This window comes from Asparagus officinalis, chromosome 7, assembly GCF_001876935.1.
Source record: "Asparagus officinalis chromosome 7, Aspof.V1, whole genome shotgun sequence".
NCBI classification, from domain to species: domain Eukaryota; kingdom Viridiplantae; phylum Streptophyta; class Magnoliopsida; order Asparagales; family Asparagaceae; genus Asparagus; species Asparagus officinalis.
Genome location: NC_033800.1, coordinates 74,565,179 through 74,579,718, shown reverse-complemented (window position 1 = coordinate 74,579,718; position 14,540 = coordinate 74,565,179). Strand labels below are relative to the sequence as shown.

Below are 14,540 nucleotides of genomic sequence, written 5' to 3'. Positions count from 1 at the left end.
GATCAGGTGGTGGAGCTCGCCATGGCTGAGATCGAATTTGCCAGGAACGAGGATCGCTCGCCGTGATTTAAAGTTGGCGGCGGCCTTTTTTAGGGTTCCGGTAAGGGTTAGATCTGCCATTTTTGGGTACGATATTAAATTTTTAGTTGGATTTGCAAAAATGGAAAGTTCTCAGCGATGAGCAGTCTCTTTTGACGTTGGGGGTTTTATAGGGAGAAGAGTAGGTGCGAACTGGGTCAGGTTGGGACACGTGTCGGTGTAGGATGGATCGTAGGACTCCGGCAGCCGCGCGCTAAGGGGCTTCATGTTACTGACACGTGGAGGTAGTGAATTGGATAGGGTATCTGCTTTTGATTTTATTTTTTTCAGGCCTTTTGCTTCCAGAATAAGACTTTTGTTTGTTAATTAGTTTGATTATTGAAATAATTTAGAGTTGCTTTTTTATGTGAGTGGTCGGTTTGATTATTAGTATTGCTTTTTATGTGAGTGCTTGATGAGCATGATTGTTTTTGTGATATTATGGATTGGAAAATATATTTTCGATGCAATCCATTAACAAAAAAAAAAAAAAAAATACAAATGGAGTGTTGTGAAAAAAATAACAAATGGAGTGTTGTGAAGCATAATTGGGACAATTAAAACTCTTAAAATGTCCTACCTTTTTTTTAAATGGCTAATGTGATACCTTGAAAATTATGAAGTTTCACAAGTCCTTAAAGTTGGCTACGTGTCAAATTAATAGGTCGAATCGTGTGACCAAAAGGCCTGATCCGAATATAAACACAGCCTCCCAACCAAGCCAATCTTTCTAGCAGACCGAGCCTGAGACGAAAGGCACATGCAAGTTGAAATCCATCAAAAAAATCCGAGTCCGAGGCAAAATATGTCTTTTGGTTGGACTCCATTAGGGAGCATCCCAAAGCAGGGGATGACTTATCGGTCTTGTCAAGGCTATCAATATTAAATGCATGGCCAGTTAGCGCACGTGCTCCGCCACCTAGTCGCCATTACATTGAATACATGGTTAGGTGTCATAATATGTCCTTAGACGTTGCTGTAGGGTCTCGAAAAAGATTTGAAAACAATTGATTTCCATAATTGTATTAGTTTTGAGAAAAGACTTTATCGCCCGGTAAGAGTCTCGTTACAATTACTCTTTATCGAGTACAGAAGAAGAGAAGATTGGTTCGACTTCTCTTTTGTTTAACGTGGGTTCTGTGTGGCGAAAGGATGCCTCACTCGATGCTTGAGTCGAGCTTACTTCTCGTTGACGATCTGTACAAGATCGCTTGAATTCACGGATGAATTAGCCTCTTGGCTAGTGCTTAAATGGCTACTGGTGGCTAATTTTAGCTCTTGACTTGCGCGCGTCAAAGATGCTCTAAGTGCTCTCCTCGCGTGAACGTCCTAATTACCAGATGATCCAAAATTGGCCTCTTCAAAGCTGCTGAAGGCTATTTATAGGCCCTTAGCATGTAATTGTTATGCTGAAATCATGGGGTCGAGGTATAACCGACTCCGCAGATTTAGCCCACGTGGGTTGACTGGGTCTTCAGGACCGTCAGTTGAACTTCATTTGGTTAGATGAGTCTCGTTGCGTGGCGAAGTTCGTTAGGTGAGACGAGCCGCGATGCGCAGCGAGGTTCGTCTGACAAAGCGGTCTTCTTCCTTTGATGGCTGAGTCCAGTTGCGTTGGTAAGCCTTATGAGCTTCTTTTGATGAACTTCGTCTTCAATAATGAATTTTGTCGTCATTGGCGAGATTGAGCTTCGTCTTCATTGACGAGCTTCAAACCTTGTTTCCAATGACAAACTTTGTTATTTAAAACGAGGTTCATCATTATAATGACCCTCGTCATACCGATTGTGAGTTTCGACTCTCCTTTGTTTCTTAGCATTTTTTAGTGACTACAAGACCCCCTTCAAAGTTTTCCAACCCAAATTAGGTTGCATGGGTCTGGAATACTTTGAACTCTCTCGTTCATGACGAGCTTGGTTTGCACGACAAACTTTGAGTCGCTTGACGAACTTGGCCCTGTGACGAGTTTGGCCCCTGGTGAGCTTGACGCTTTAGGTTGAACTTCGTGGTTTGAAGTTTGTCATTTTTGGACGAGCTTTGATGCTTCAAGACGAGATTTCGTTGTTTGTCGAGTCTTGCTGCTCCACGCAAGCTTCGTCAGACCCATGTGGGACTGACGATCACATCTATCAACATTAAATGTTGTGCGCTTTTCCATCATTATGTTGTTTCAGGCATTTTGGATAGTTGACAGTCGGTGCCTCGAGATCTACTCCGCGGATCTCGGCCATAATTTTGGCTTTCCCGCCTATATATAGGTGATCGCCTTGATGAAATTGATTCGTCTTCTTCAAGTTTTCAAGCCCTAAGTCACGTTGGTGTTCTCACCGAGTTCTAATCTTCTTTCTCTTAAAACTTTAAGTCTTCGCCAATATCAATGGCTCCAAAAACTGCTGTCAGCAAAGGGAAAGGTAAGAAGGCCGCTAGCTCTTCAGGCGAGGCCGTCGCCTTGCCTGTTTTCTCAGGTACTGCACCCAAACGCAAATTTTGCGTTTTAGAACAGTTGAACTTTGCCTACTTTGGGCCTGAGTCTTCGAGGGAGATGAATAGTTTCCCCTCTTGAGACAAAGCTCACCTGATGGATGAGATTCGTCTGTTAGGCAAGGCTTGTCTATTTGATGAGTCTTGTCTTTTCTGACGAGGCTCGTCTATCGGACAGAATTCGTCTGTTTGACGAGGTACATCTTGATGGACGGGGTTTGTTTGTCAGGCGAAGTTCGCCTGTCTGATGAGTCTTGTGCCATTCTTTGGGCAAAGCTCATCTTTTGGCTGAGATTTACTACCTTATTTAGCTTGTTTGGGCTAACTCCACTGTTTGTCCCTGTAGGCGTAAAAAAAAATGCTGAAAGGAATCCAAACACAGCTCAAAAGGAAGTCATCCAAAATGTCAAAAAGAACACAAGTATAGGATGTCTCGCATGCGAGACAGTCTTTACTGTCTCGCAGGGCGAGACAGACTTTTACTGTCTCGCCTACGGCGAGACAGTCTTCACTGTCTCGCCGTGCGAGACAGGATTTACTGTCTCGCACGTGAGACAGCTTTCAAATGGTCAAAACCGCCTTGTAACTGCCCTACACGTGGCCATTAACTGTTCAAGAAACGTGGAAACGCCGTGGGCAAGAATCATGTGGTAACTGCCAAAATAACGGAGTTTGAAACGTGGGAAGGCAGTTAAAATGAAAACTGCCTGACGGTTACTGTTTCCGAGACAACGCTTTACTGTCTCGCCCGCGAGACAGCAAACACTGTCTCGCCCACCGGAGACAGCAAAACACTGTCTTTGACAGCCGAGACAGCAAATGCTGTCTCGCGAGCCTGTTTTCCGCCAACTATTCATAGGGGCTATAAATACCCCCCGAAGGCCATTTTATAAAGACGGCTGATCAGAGAGCATCCACAGGCTGATTTCAGAGCAGAGAGGGCAGAGTACTCGAGCTTCTTGTAACTCATTGATATTCAGGCTTTGACTTGATTTCAAGAAGAACGACTATCTTACCCTTGATAAGATATCGTTTCAAGTTCTCACTTCGATAACGAAGTCAGAATCATAAACCCCTCACGATTCGATCAGAATCTGTGATTGGGTGGTCCACGGGCTAACGCACCCCCGGCACAGGCAAAGATCCCACGCAAGCAGCGATCCAAACAACGATCCTGCGTTTGTTTCCCGAGAGTTGTAATTTTTATTTTGTTGTGTAAAAGAAGTCTTATAAAAAGGCTATCTCTTTTTGAATTTATTGTAATCGACTGAAGATATAATGAATTCCATGACAAAACCAACTTTTGACGCAACAAGCTGGCGACCACAGTGGAGCCAACGGTCTCGCTGCGAGACCGTCGTGTCGCCAGTCCAATCATCAAGATCCTGCGTGAATCAACGGTCGAGTACGAGTTCGACCAAGCGAAGTTTGAGGAGTATTGTCATCCTCATCTGTAAAGTCTTCCGCGCCTCGCAAGTGCAGGAAGATTTCATCTTCGTTGAAGTTATCAAATGTCTACGGCATAAGACTCCTGCTTAATTATTGCTGAAAATTCTACTCATAACCTCTCTGCTCATAATGACTCTTCACCAAGTAAAGAGTCATTAAATCAAAGCCCACCGGTATTGACGAAAAGAGCTCGTCAAAGATAACGCCAACGCCGCGCTTGTCAAATAGCTAAGGCCTTGGAACAAACCGACGGAGTTTGTTATCATGCGGACTTAGAGTCGAGGAGGCATCGAATGGTTCAGTTGTTTCAACGACCAATCATTCATGTCTCTGCTAAACTCACGACGGAGGAATGGACTATTATCAAAAGGACTCGTTCTACCCTCAAAGAACGTATACAAAAACATCGTGCAAACGCTGCTCATGCCCGTGCTCTCTTACAACAAAGACGAGAAAGGAAGAAAGAAACGGTGGCCAAAGAACCACCGAAACTCCGCCAAGTTTGGATCCCAAAGTCTAGACTTATGCAAAATCAGCTTTCGGAGCCTGTTAAGACTCCATACCCGCAAGGGAGTGGTTTTAAACGTGCGACTCCCGACATAACCTTGGATCGCTCAAAGACAAAAATAAATTGTCCTGAGAATGCCAACAAGGTTTTACACCCCCAGAAGAAGACGCATTCACCAAATGATATCGTCATACCTGGAAGGTCATGCCAACAGACAATACGATTTTTTGGCAATCATATCGATGAATCGTATTATCAAGTTGGGGTTGTGAATAATTTTTGAAAAAGAATTATTCGAGGAATAAACTCTCATTGTTCCTATGCGCGACTCGTTAAAGCAGCATTATCAGAATGTGACTGTTTCAAACGAGAAGCCATCCTATGAAGAGTCTCTGTATTGTCGAAGTCTAAGCCGAGACATTTCCGCAAAAGAAAATCAGCTGCCCAAGATGATGAATTCCCTGAAGTCACCATTAACGTGGCTGATAAAAGAAAGTCTAAGCGGTATTCAAGTGACTCAAATCCCGACTTTTCCCCGAGAGGAAAAGTCAATCCAAGAATTGCTCAAAGGATATCTCGACTCCAATTAGGAGCCATCAGACGCAGAGATTACAAAAGAATGCAAGAAGGAATGTCCTCGGAGGATGAATTCTCGGACACTTGTTCTGCAATCGCTTCTGATGATACAATGTCTAGCACAGGACAAACCAGAGAAGTACTCACGATCACCTCTGATCAATTTGCTCAAATGCTTCAGGAAGCTCTAACGAAGCAACGTGAAGAAATTAGAGCTGAGATGAAGACAGAGATAGAGTTAGCTATTCAACAAATGAGAGAGTTGCTAACTCAACAACCTCAACCTCCTGAGTCCAGTCAGCAAGCTGAATCCAGCCGCCACACTCAGAATGTTGTAGATGACAGTGATCCAGAAGTGGATGAAGTCATTATGGCTGATACACCTCCTAATAGCAATAACGTTGGGGGTGGTTTAACACATCCTCCCAATAACGATATTAGGGGTGGTTCAATAGCACCTCTTACAGGGGGTGGTCTAACTCATTCTCCTCAACGTCCTTCGAATGAAGACATAGACGATGACAAGAAAATGCAAGAGTTTGAAAACAAAATCAATGCTTTGATGACGGCTTAAGAAGTTAAGAAGACGGGTATTCCATGTCCCTATCCAAGGGAATGGGATTCAATACCGTACCCGGCGAAGTTCAATCTGATTAACTTCACACCGTTTGAAGGGAAGAGTTCGCCGATTCAGCACTTGATTTATTTCAAGTCTCATTTGGGCATGATCTTTGGAAACGAGGTTTTAATGGTCCGATCATTCGTTGACACCCTTCGTGGGCCCGCCCTCGATTGGTACCGACGGCTCAGGCCAAGGAGCATTAATTACTGGGATGACATGGAAAGTTTGTTCCTTAGCAACTTCTTCGATGATGATACCGAAGTGTCAGTCGGAACCCTTTTAGATGAGAAGCAAAAAGACAGAGAGCCAGTCGACGATTTTGTCAAGCGCTTCCGTGGCAAAGCAATGAATTGCAGAGATCCTATTACAGAGGAGTTCATCCTGCAAACATGCCACAATAACCTCTCCATTGATGTCCTGGAAGCTCTGGGGGTCGTACCATCCACCACTTGAAAAGAGTTAAAACTACGTGGTGAATAAGCTGAAAACTTTCTTAAAAGAAAGAAAGTTGAGAGAGGTCAACCAACGACATCCACAATTCCTGTGAATGCAACTCTCGATCCGAGGTTCCAAAAGGAGTATTCTTTCGAAGATGATGAAGCTCCAGCCATATTGGAATACCTCCTCGTTAATGACAAAATCGAGCTACCACCTATTAAAGATCATGATGGAGCTAAGAGGATTACGGATCCAAATTACTGTGCGTACCACAGAAGGGTTCTTCATCCCACCGAGATTTGCTTTGGACTCAAAAACAGAATCCAAGCCTTAATTGACTCCGGCGTCATAACGGCGAAAGAAGTCGAGTAAAGACGACCATATTACTCCATTGGGTACACGAGTATAAACTGTTTTCCCTGACTCCGATGAGTATACGAGTCTAAACTGCTTCTCAATCTCACTCCGAAAAGTATACGAGTATAAACTGCTCCTTAATACTCCAACAGGTATATGAGTCTAAACTATTTCCTTTCTTTCACGGGAAGTTCCTGGAGAATGCCATGCATGGTACTTTTAAGGATAACCCGATCATATAGCTAAACATAATGATAAACTCAGTTTCGCAAGAAAAAGCTGGGGGTGGATGGTTCATGTAACGGAAGTTCCCGAAAGAATGCTATATGTAATTTTCTTAGGAATAACCCGATCATTACAAACAAAGTGTTAAACACTACATCCCCACAGTGATTTTCGAATACTCTTTTGCTGAGATGAGGTTCGATCACTTCGTTGGATCAATCTTCCCTCTCAAACCCTCCTTTGGTCAAACCTTTAAACAGTTAGGACCAAAGCCAAAATCCCCTCTCGATTCGTTCCATGAACGAGAGGTCCACAAATTGAACGATCAAACCTTTAAACAGTTAGGATCGTCTCAAATTCCCATCTTGGTCAAACCTTTAAACAGTTAGGACCAAAGCCAAAATCCCCTCTCGATTCGTTCCATGAACGAGAGGTCCACAAATTGAACGATCAAACCTTTAAACAGTTAGGATCGTCTCAAATTCCCATTTTGGTCAAACCTTTAAACAGTTAGGACCAAAGCCAAAATCCCCTCTCGATTCCTTCCATGAACGAGAGGTCCACAAATTGAACGATCAAACCTTTAAACAGTTAGGATCGTCTCAAAACTCCCACTTGGTCAAACCTTAATACAGTTAGGACCACAACCAAAATCCCTTCTCGATTCATTCCACGAACGAGAGGTCTACTTTTAGTTGAATAATCAAACCTTATGATAGTTAGGATTATTCAAACCCGTCCAGATTCTCTAAGTGGAGATCTCACTTTGAGTTTCCTTTGGACCAGGAGATAGGATATACAATTCTTCCTCTCCAATTTCGGGTTTATCTCTACCAACAAACAAGAGATCAGGAGATAGGATATAAAATTCTTCCTCTCCAATTTCGGGTTCATCTCTACCAACAAACAAGAGACCAGGAGATAGAATATAAAATTCTTCCTCTCTAATTTTGGGTTCATCTCTACCAACAAAAAAGAGACCATATCACTCCAATAGGTACACGAGTCTAAACTGTTTCCCTATCATCAACAGGAAGTTTTTGGAGAATATCACTCAAAATATTCTTAAGAATAACCTGGCTACCTCCCAACGGGTATACGAGGTTAAACTATTTCCCAAGAACTCCAAAAAAAATACATGAGTATAAACTGTGTTCCTATGAAGACTGATACAGTGATTAACAATGCGGTATTAATTTGATGACAAAAGCTGAATTCACAAGTACAAATTCCAGCTTCAATTCAAGATCCCGACAACGGTCAAGCGATGAACGCCATGCCAAAAGAACCTTAGCTATTCTACAAAGCACTGAATAGACTGAGAGACAAAGAGATCAAGTGTTGAAGCCATCATAAGTAAGACCTATCTTATCCAAAGCATCCCAGAACTCCTCTATTAAAGATTGAGTCTGGAATACTTTGGAGGGAGTATCTGTAGGCGTCAAAAAAAATGCTGAAAGGAATCCAAACACAGCTCAAAAGGAAGTCATCCAAAATGTCAAAAAGAACACAAGTATAGACTGTCTCGCATGCGAGACAGTCTTTACTGTCTCGCACGCGAGACAGACTTGACTGTCTCGTCGTGCGAGACAGTCTTTACTGTCTCGTGGGCGAGACAGACTTTTACTGTCTCGCCCACGCGAGACAGTCTTTACTGTCTCGCCGTGCGAGACAGAATTTACTGTCTCGCACGTGAGACAGCTCGCGTTTATTGTCTCACGGGCCGAGACAGCAAACACTGTCTCGCCCGCCGAGACAGCAAACACTGTCTCGACAGCCGAGACAGCAAATGCTGTCTCGCGAGCCTGTTTTCCACCAACTGTTCATAGGGGCTATAAATACCCCCCGAAGGCCATTTTTGAAGGAGGCTGATCAGAGAGCATCCACAGGCTGATTTCAGAGCAGAGAGGGCAGAGTACTCGAGCTTCTGTAACTCCTTGATATTCAGGCTTTGACTTGATTTCAAGAAGAACGACTATCTTACCTTGATAAGATATCGTTTCAAGTTCTCACTTCGATAAATGAAGTCAGAATCATAAACCCCTCACGATTCGATCAGAATCTGTGATTTGGTGGTCCACGGGCTAACGCACCCCTGACACAGGCAAAGATCCCACGCAAGCAGCGATCCAAACAACGATCTTGCGTTTGTTTCCCAAGAGTTGTAATTTTTATTTTGTTGTGTAAAAGAAGTCTTATAAAAAGGCTATCTCTTTTTGAATTTATTGTAATCGACTGAAGATATAATGAATTCCATGACAAAACCAACTTTTGACGCAAACAGTCCCTTGTAGTTTTGCATTCTTCTGCTCCGATCCTTCCGCGTGGTGATATTGGATCGGATAACACTTAGATGGAACAGATCATCTTCACCATCCTATGCTTGAGAACCTCCCTGTTTTCCAAAACCGAAGTCGGGAAGTATTTCACCTACTCTCTGAGCCTTCAAGTGCCACATTAAGGCGTTTGATCATGGACGCTTCTTTGGAAACAACTGATCGAAGCCGTATTACAAAACTTATTTTTCTATTCGGTGACTCTACAGAAGACCCCATTGTGTTGGATCTCGGGTCATATCGGTGGCTTAGGACTATGGGCGGCAACGTCTCTTCACGCCTCCTATGCTACGTGACTATTCCCTTACTTTCCTCAAAGTAGCTTCAGTCCCCAAGAAGTGTTGGGTCCTTTTGTTTTGATGATGATTTACAAACAATTTACAACTAATGTTGTTTGTCTAGTGTTTGTGTTTTGTATTTATTCTAGGCAAATAATATGTTGGAGGATGGATGGAATCGAGTATTCACGGTCATATCCAATGGATGTCGGCGGAATAGTGGAGTGAAGCTATGCAATTCAAGTTGAAGATCCAAGTTCAAGCTTCATCCGCACATTTACCAAGATAGAGCTTCGTTGAAGATTACAAGCTTGAGTATATTTATTTTAGGTTTTATATTATGTGTGTTAAGTACTTTAAGCTCAAATCATACACACATACACATTTTGGTTTTTATATATATATATATATATATTTATAGACTTAACAATCATAACATACATCTTTTATTAAGTCTATGAAATCAGTTTATAGAGTTTCAAAATATGGTTTATGTCCAATGTCAAAAACAAATGTTTTTCATTTACATGTTTTGGACTATTTTTGTATCATGTATATTATCATGTCTACAATCATTTTTCAAAGTTTTACATTTTTTTTAATTTTATTTGCTATTTTTAAAGATAGTTTAAAAATCAGATTTTTATTTCAAAACAGGCTGATAACCTGTTATCAGTCGACTGATGTGTCGACTGAAGAAATCGCCTGGAATAACAAATAGTTTCTGTTTTGTACTTGTGTATTACAAAGTGATCTCATAAATTAAGCAGAAATAAAAGTGTTTGTTCTCTAAACAAGATAAGAACTCAATTAAGCTATCTCTCAAAGTTACAACCTCATAACCCCAATATACTATGTATGAAATACTTAAGCTCAAGTGGGTGTGTGTGTAAACAATGAGCAATAATCAAAACTAAACTCAATATGAAAACTAGCTTAATAAAATGGTTAATCAACAAATAAATATATAAAGCTAGAAATTGAGTTTAAAGAAAACTTCTCTGTAAAACAAGAGTGAGAGAGATTAAAATTGAAGCCCAAACACGAAATGAATGATCTCTTCCTATTGTGAAAATTTCTTCACATAAACTCTTGTAAAAACATACTTAAACAAACTAAAAACTTGTTTAAAACTTTTCTTGAGTAGTTAGGAATGTTTAATGCAAAGGGATATATATAGGTTACAAGAGCCAAGCCCAAGAACCTAGCAAAAACTAACAAAAACATCAAAAACAATAAAATCTAGAAAATAGCTGTTACTGTACAACAGCTCTATTGTAAGTCGACTTATGACAGGTATGAGTCGACTTATATAGTATAAGTCGACTTATGACATGTATGAGTCAACTTATATAGTATAAGTTGACTTGTTATAGTATGAGTCGATTTAGCAGATTAAAAATACCATCTGCACAATACTTTATAAGTTGACTTGGTACTGTAGCAAGTCGACTTAAAACGTGCACATGACCTGATATGAACAGTAAACACCAACTTTAAACATTGTTTCAAAATATCAAATAAATTCTAAAAAAATATAAAATATTTATAAACATGAAAATGAACATGTTATAAAAGGAATTTTTGATATCATTTTCCGTTTGTGAAATCTCTTTGTTTTGCAAAAACTCACAAATACGTGGGTATATAAAACACTTGATTTTTAACATTTGACTTAAACCATAATTTGAAACCTTTCGAATGGATTTTATAGAAATTGACAAAATATGTAAAATAGTATATTCTAGTCTTTAATCCATAAACATATTATTTTTAATCCATAAACATGTTATTTTACAAATAAACATGATTTCATTGATTTTAAACTTGTTAATTAATGGAATCATTTTAAGCACATATAAACCTGAAACGAATATGTGTGTATATAATTATATTCATGTGTTTCATATTTATATAGCTAAATACATTGATTTTAAACTTGTTAATTAATGAAATCATTTTAAGCACATATAAATATGAAACAAATATGTGTGTATGTAATTATATTTATGTGTTTCATATTTATATATCTAAACACATTATTTTCTAAATCAAAACCGATAAATAGAAAACTAGTATATGTGTATATGTATATAACTATTAGTTTCATATTTATACAATTTAAACTCAAAAGCTATACAACGAAAATGTGTATGTGTGTATAATGTTTGAGCTTTAAGTATCAACACACAAAGTATAAACCTAAAACATTATACCGAAGATAAAAATCTTTAATATAGCTCATCTTGGTTGTAGATGAAGCGATGTTGGATCTTAACTTGAAATGCAAAGCTTCATTCCAATTCTGCCAACCTCCAATGAATGTCATTGTTAAGGCACAATCCATCCAACCTCTAATGGAGGATCTTTGTGTAGAATACCCAACAAGCAAATATAAACACTCGACAAACGTTTGTTAGACATTGTTTGTTAATCATTAAAACTAGATTAGATAGTAGGCTCATAAATATGAGACCTAACAATCTTTTCTTTTTTGATGATGACAAACAATCTACACAAAGAATATAGCATATGCATGATACTAAATGAATATACAAATTATAACCCTCATGCATAAAACCAATAGAATGATATACTCACAATTGACTTGTTTCTCCTCTTTTGTCAACATCAAAATGGGGAAAAATAAATAAGACTAAAGAGAGCAAAAGCTCCCCTACAATTAAGCATAAGTGAGTATAAAAATAAGTATAGGAAAAAAGCTCCCCCTATCAATATGCCACAAAGAATGTATGAGATGAAATACTAAGGCATTCATATGTGAGTAAAAACATATATATAGAGATGCACTATTATCAACTCACATACAATAGATACTAAGTGAACACTTATATATCTATCATTAAGACAAAGTGTTACAAGGATCTTAAACACAAACAAAAAAATAAAAAATATTCTAAAAATGAAAATCAAATATTCAAAAATAAAAAAAATTAAATGTTTGCTCAATATATCCAAAAGTTCACAAATCATAAACCATGATTGATTGAGCACACATATAGATATATATTATGGAAATTGTGTCTCAATACACAAACATATATATATTTATAAAATCAAAAGACTGAAAAATATGAGAATCATGAAAAATATTTTCAAATGAAAATAAATCACGAGAACCATGAAAATCATGATAATCATGAAATTCCAAGTGAAAATCAAATCAATCAAATGAAATTATAAATAAATCAAATAAAATCATATATATAATTACAAATCATGATCAAAAGAAACTATGAATTATGATCTAAACCTTAATAACATTAAAACATGCTTGATCTACAAATCATTATTTTTGATGAACAAGTGATCAAGTAAATAGTAATATCAAAATATTTATATGTTTTATCCACAATGGTTAAAAGAATTATGCTTATAATAAAACAAACCAATATTAATAATATCGTTTTGATAAGAAAAACTAGACAAACAATCATGTCAAGCTCTTGAAGTTTGTTTCAACCCATATAGATACTTTTAGCACACGGTAAACATGATATGAAAAAAAATCAATAAATCTGGGGGGGGTTGCTCAAACATAAACCTCAAAACCAATTTTTGAGAAACTAGAAAAAGCTTTAGAAAAGGAATCATGAAAATATTTCCTTTAAAAAATTATCAAAACTTTGTTTAAAAAAATCATCTTTTAAAGTACATGAAAAACTAAAACTCTAAAAGTTTGTTCTTTAAAAAAATCAAAAACGTTTTGCTACGCAAGCACTCTTAGTACCGAAGAGTTTAGGGACATGACTCCTATCAATAAAGCTCAAACCCTAGGGTTATGATCCCATTTGGGCACATTTAGTGCACTAGTCCGGTCATAACAATAATTACTCAAATGACTCTTCCGATACAATGGAACGGACGTATTTATTTACGATGACCATATGAGTATGCACATGAAACATTTGCAAATAAAGATGGTCTTTTAAAATTATTTTGCAAATGTGAAATATTTGAAGCAAGGTTGGTCTTTTTAAAATATTTTGCGATTTAGAAACTTTTAGCAAATCAAAACAAAACTTGCTAAATGACCAACTCTACCATAAAAATTATATTTATACACATTAACATGCTTATGGTGACTATTTGGTGTATGTGAATGTGCATGACATGATAAAACTTTATGAGATGCACAAGGAGCATACACATTCTTAGGCTTGTGTGTATCATAGTAAAATTTAGCTAAATTGCCTTTACGGCCGTAAATGGTGCATTTATAAACTTTGCTATACATATGTGCATAGTATGTATGAGATTTGGAAGTATTTCTACAAGATTTAGCACACATATTCATAAGTTTCTTATTATTGTCAATGTATGTAGTTAGAGTTGAGTATAAGGTAGAAATGCGATTTTTAAAATCATTCAACTCATTATTAGGCACAACATCATTGACAATGGAAGTAGACCAAACATGATTAATTCTTAAATAATGTAAATTCATTTTTAATTGCTTCTACTTCTATGATGACATTATTCTTTTCATGAGTTAAACTAGCAATAGATGAGGTCAAATTTTTATTTTCCAAACTTAACTTATCATTCTTTTCTTTAAGCATCATATTTTCTTTTACAATGATATCAAATTTGGAAGCTAGCGACTCATGATCGGATTTTAGTTCAACATGCTTGCTTTTTAAATTTATGAATTTTTTATGTTACTTGTTGTAGGCATACATTAATCTTTCATATGCACATGCGAGATCATCTATAGATAGTTCATCTTTGGAGTCCAATTCGCATACCTCACTAAGGCTATCTCCTAGTGGCCATGGGTATGATGAAGTTCCAATAGTAGCACTTGAAGGGGAACCCGTCGGAATGCGTTAGATTTCCTCCAAGTTACCATGATGTGCCTCTATATGTTTCCATAATGTATAAGCACTATCAAAATAAGCAAGTTTGTTAGAAATTGATATATCAAAAGCTTTAAGCAAGAATTCTAACAATAGCTTGTTCAAAACAAACATTCTCTTATCATTTGTACTCTATTTAGATTTATCTAATTTGGGCACAACATATGCACTATAAATAACTTTCCATAAATCGATATGTTTAGATCTATCAAATATTTTAAACCTAAACATCCATTGAGCATAAAGAAAATTATTGAACAAGGGAGCAACATTAAAATCATAGCCTAAACTAGGTGCACCATGCTTGTCCAT

General features: G+C 38.0%; 1 protein-coding gene across 1 annotated transcript in view; it reads right to left on the bottom strand.

The window, feature by feature from the left end:
- LOC109849091 (oxalate--CoA ligase) overlaps positions 1–193 on the bottom strand; it is a 4,516-nt gene extending 4,323 nt beyond the window's left edge. Inside the window, 1 exon segment of the mRNA XM_020418880.1 lies at positions 1–193. This exon segment is cut by the window's left edge and continues 87 nt beyond it. Within this exon segment, the coding sequence (XP_020274469.1) occupies positions 1–120 (120 nt within the window). The 5' untranslated portion in view covers positions 121–193.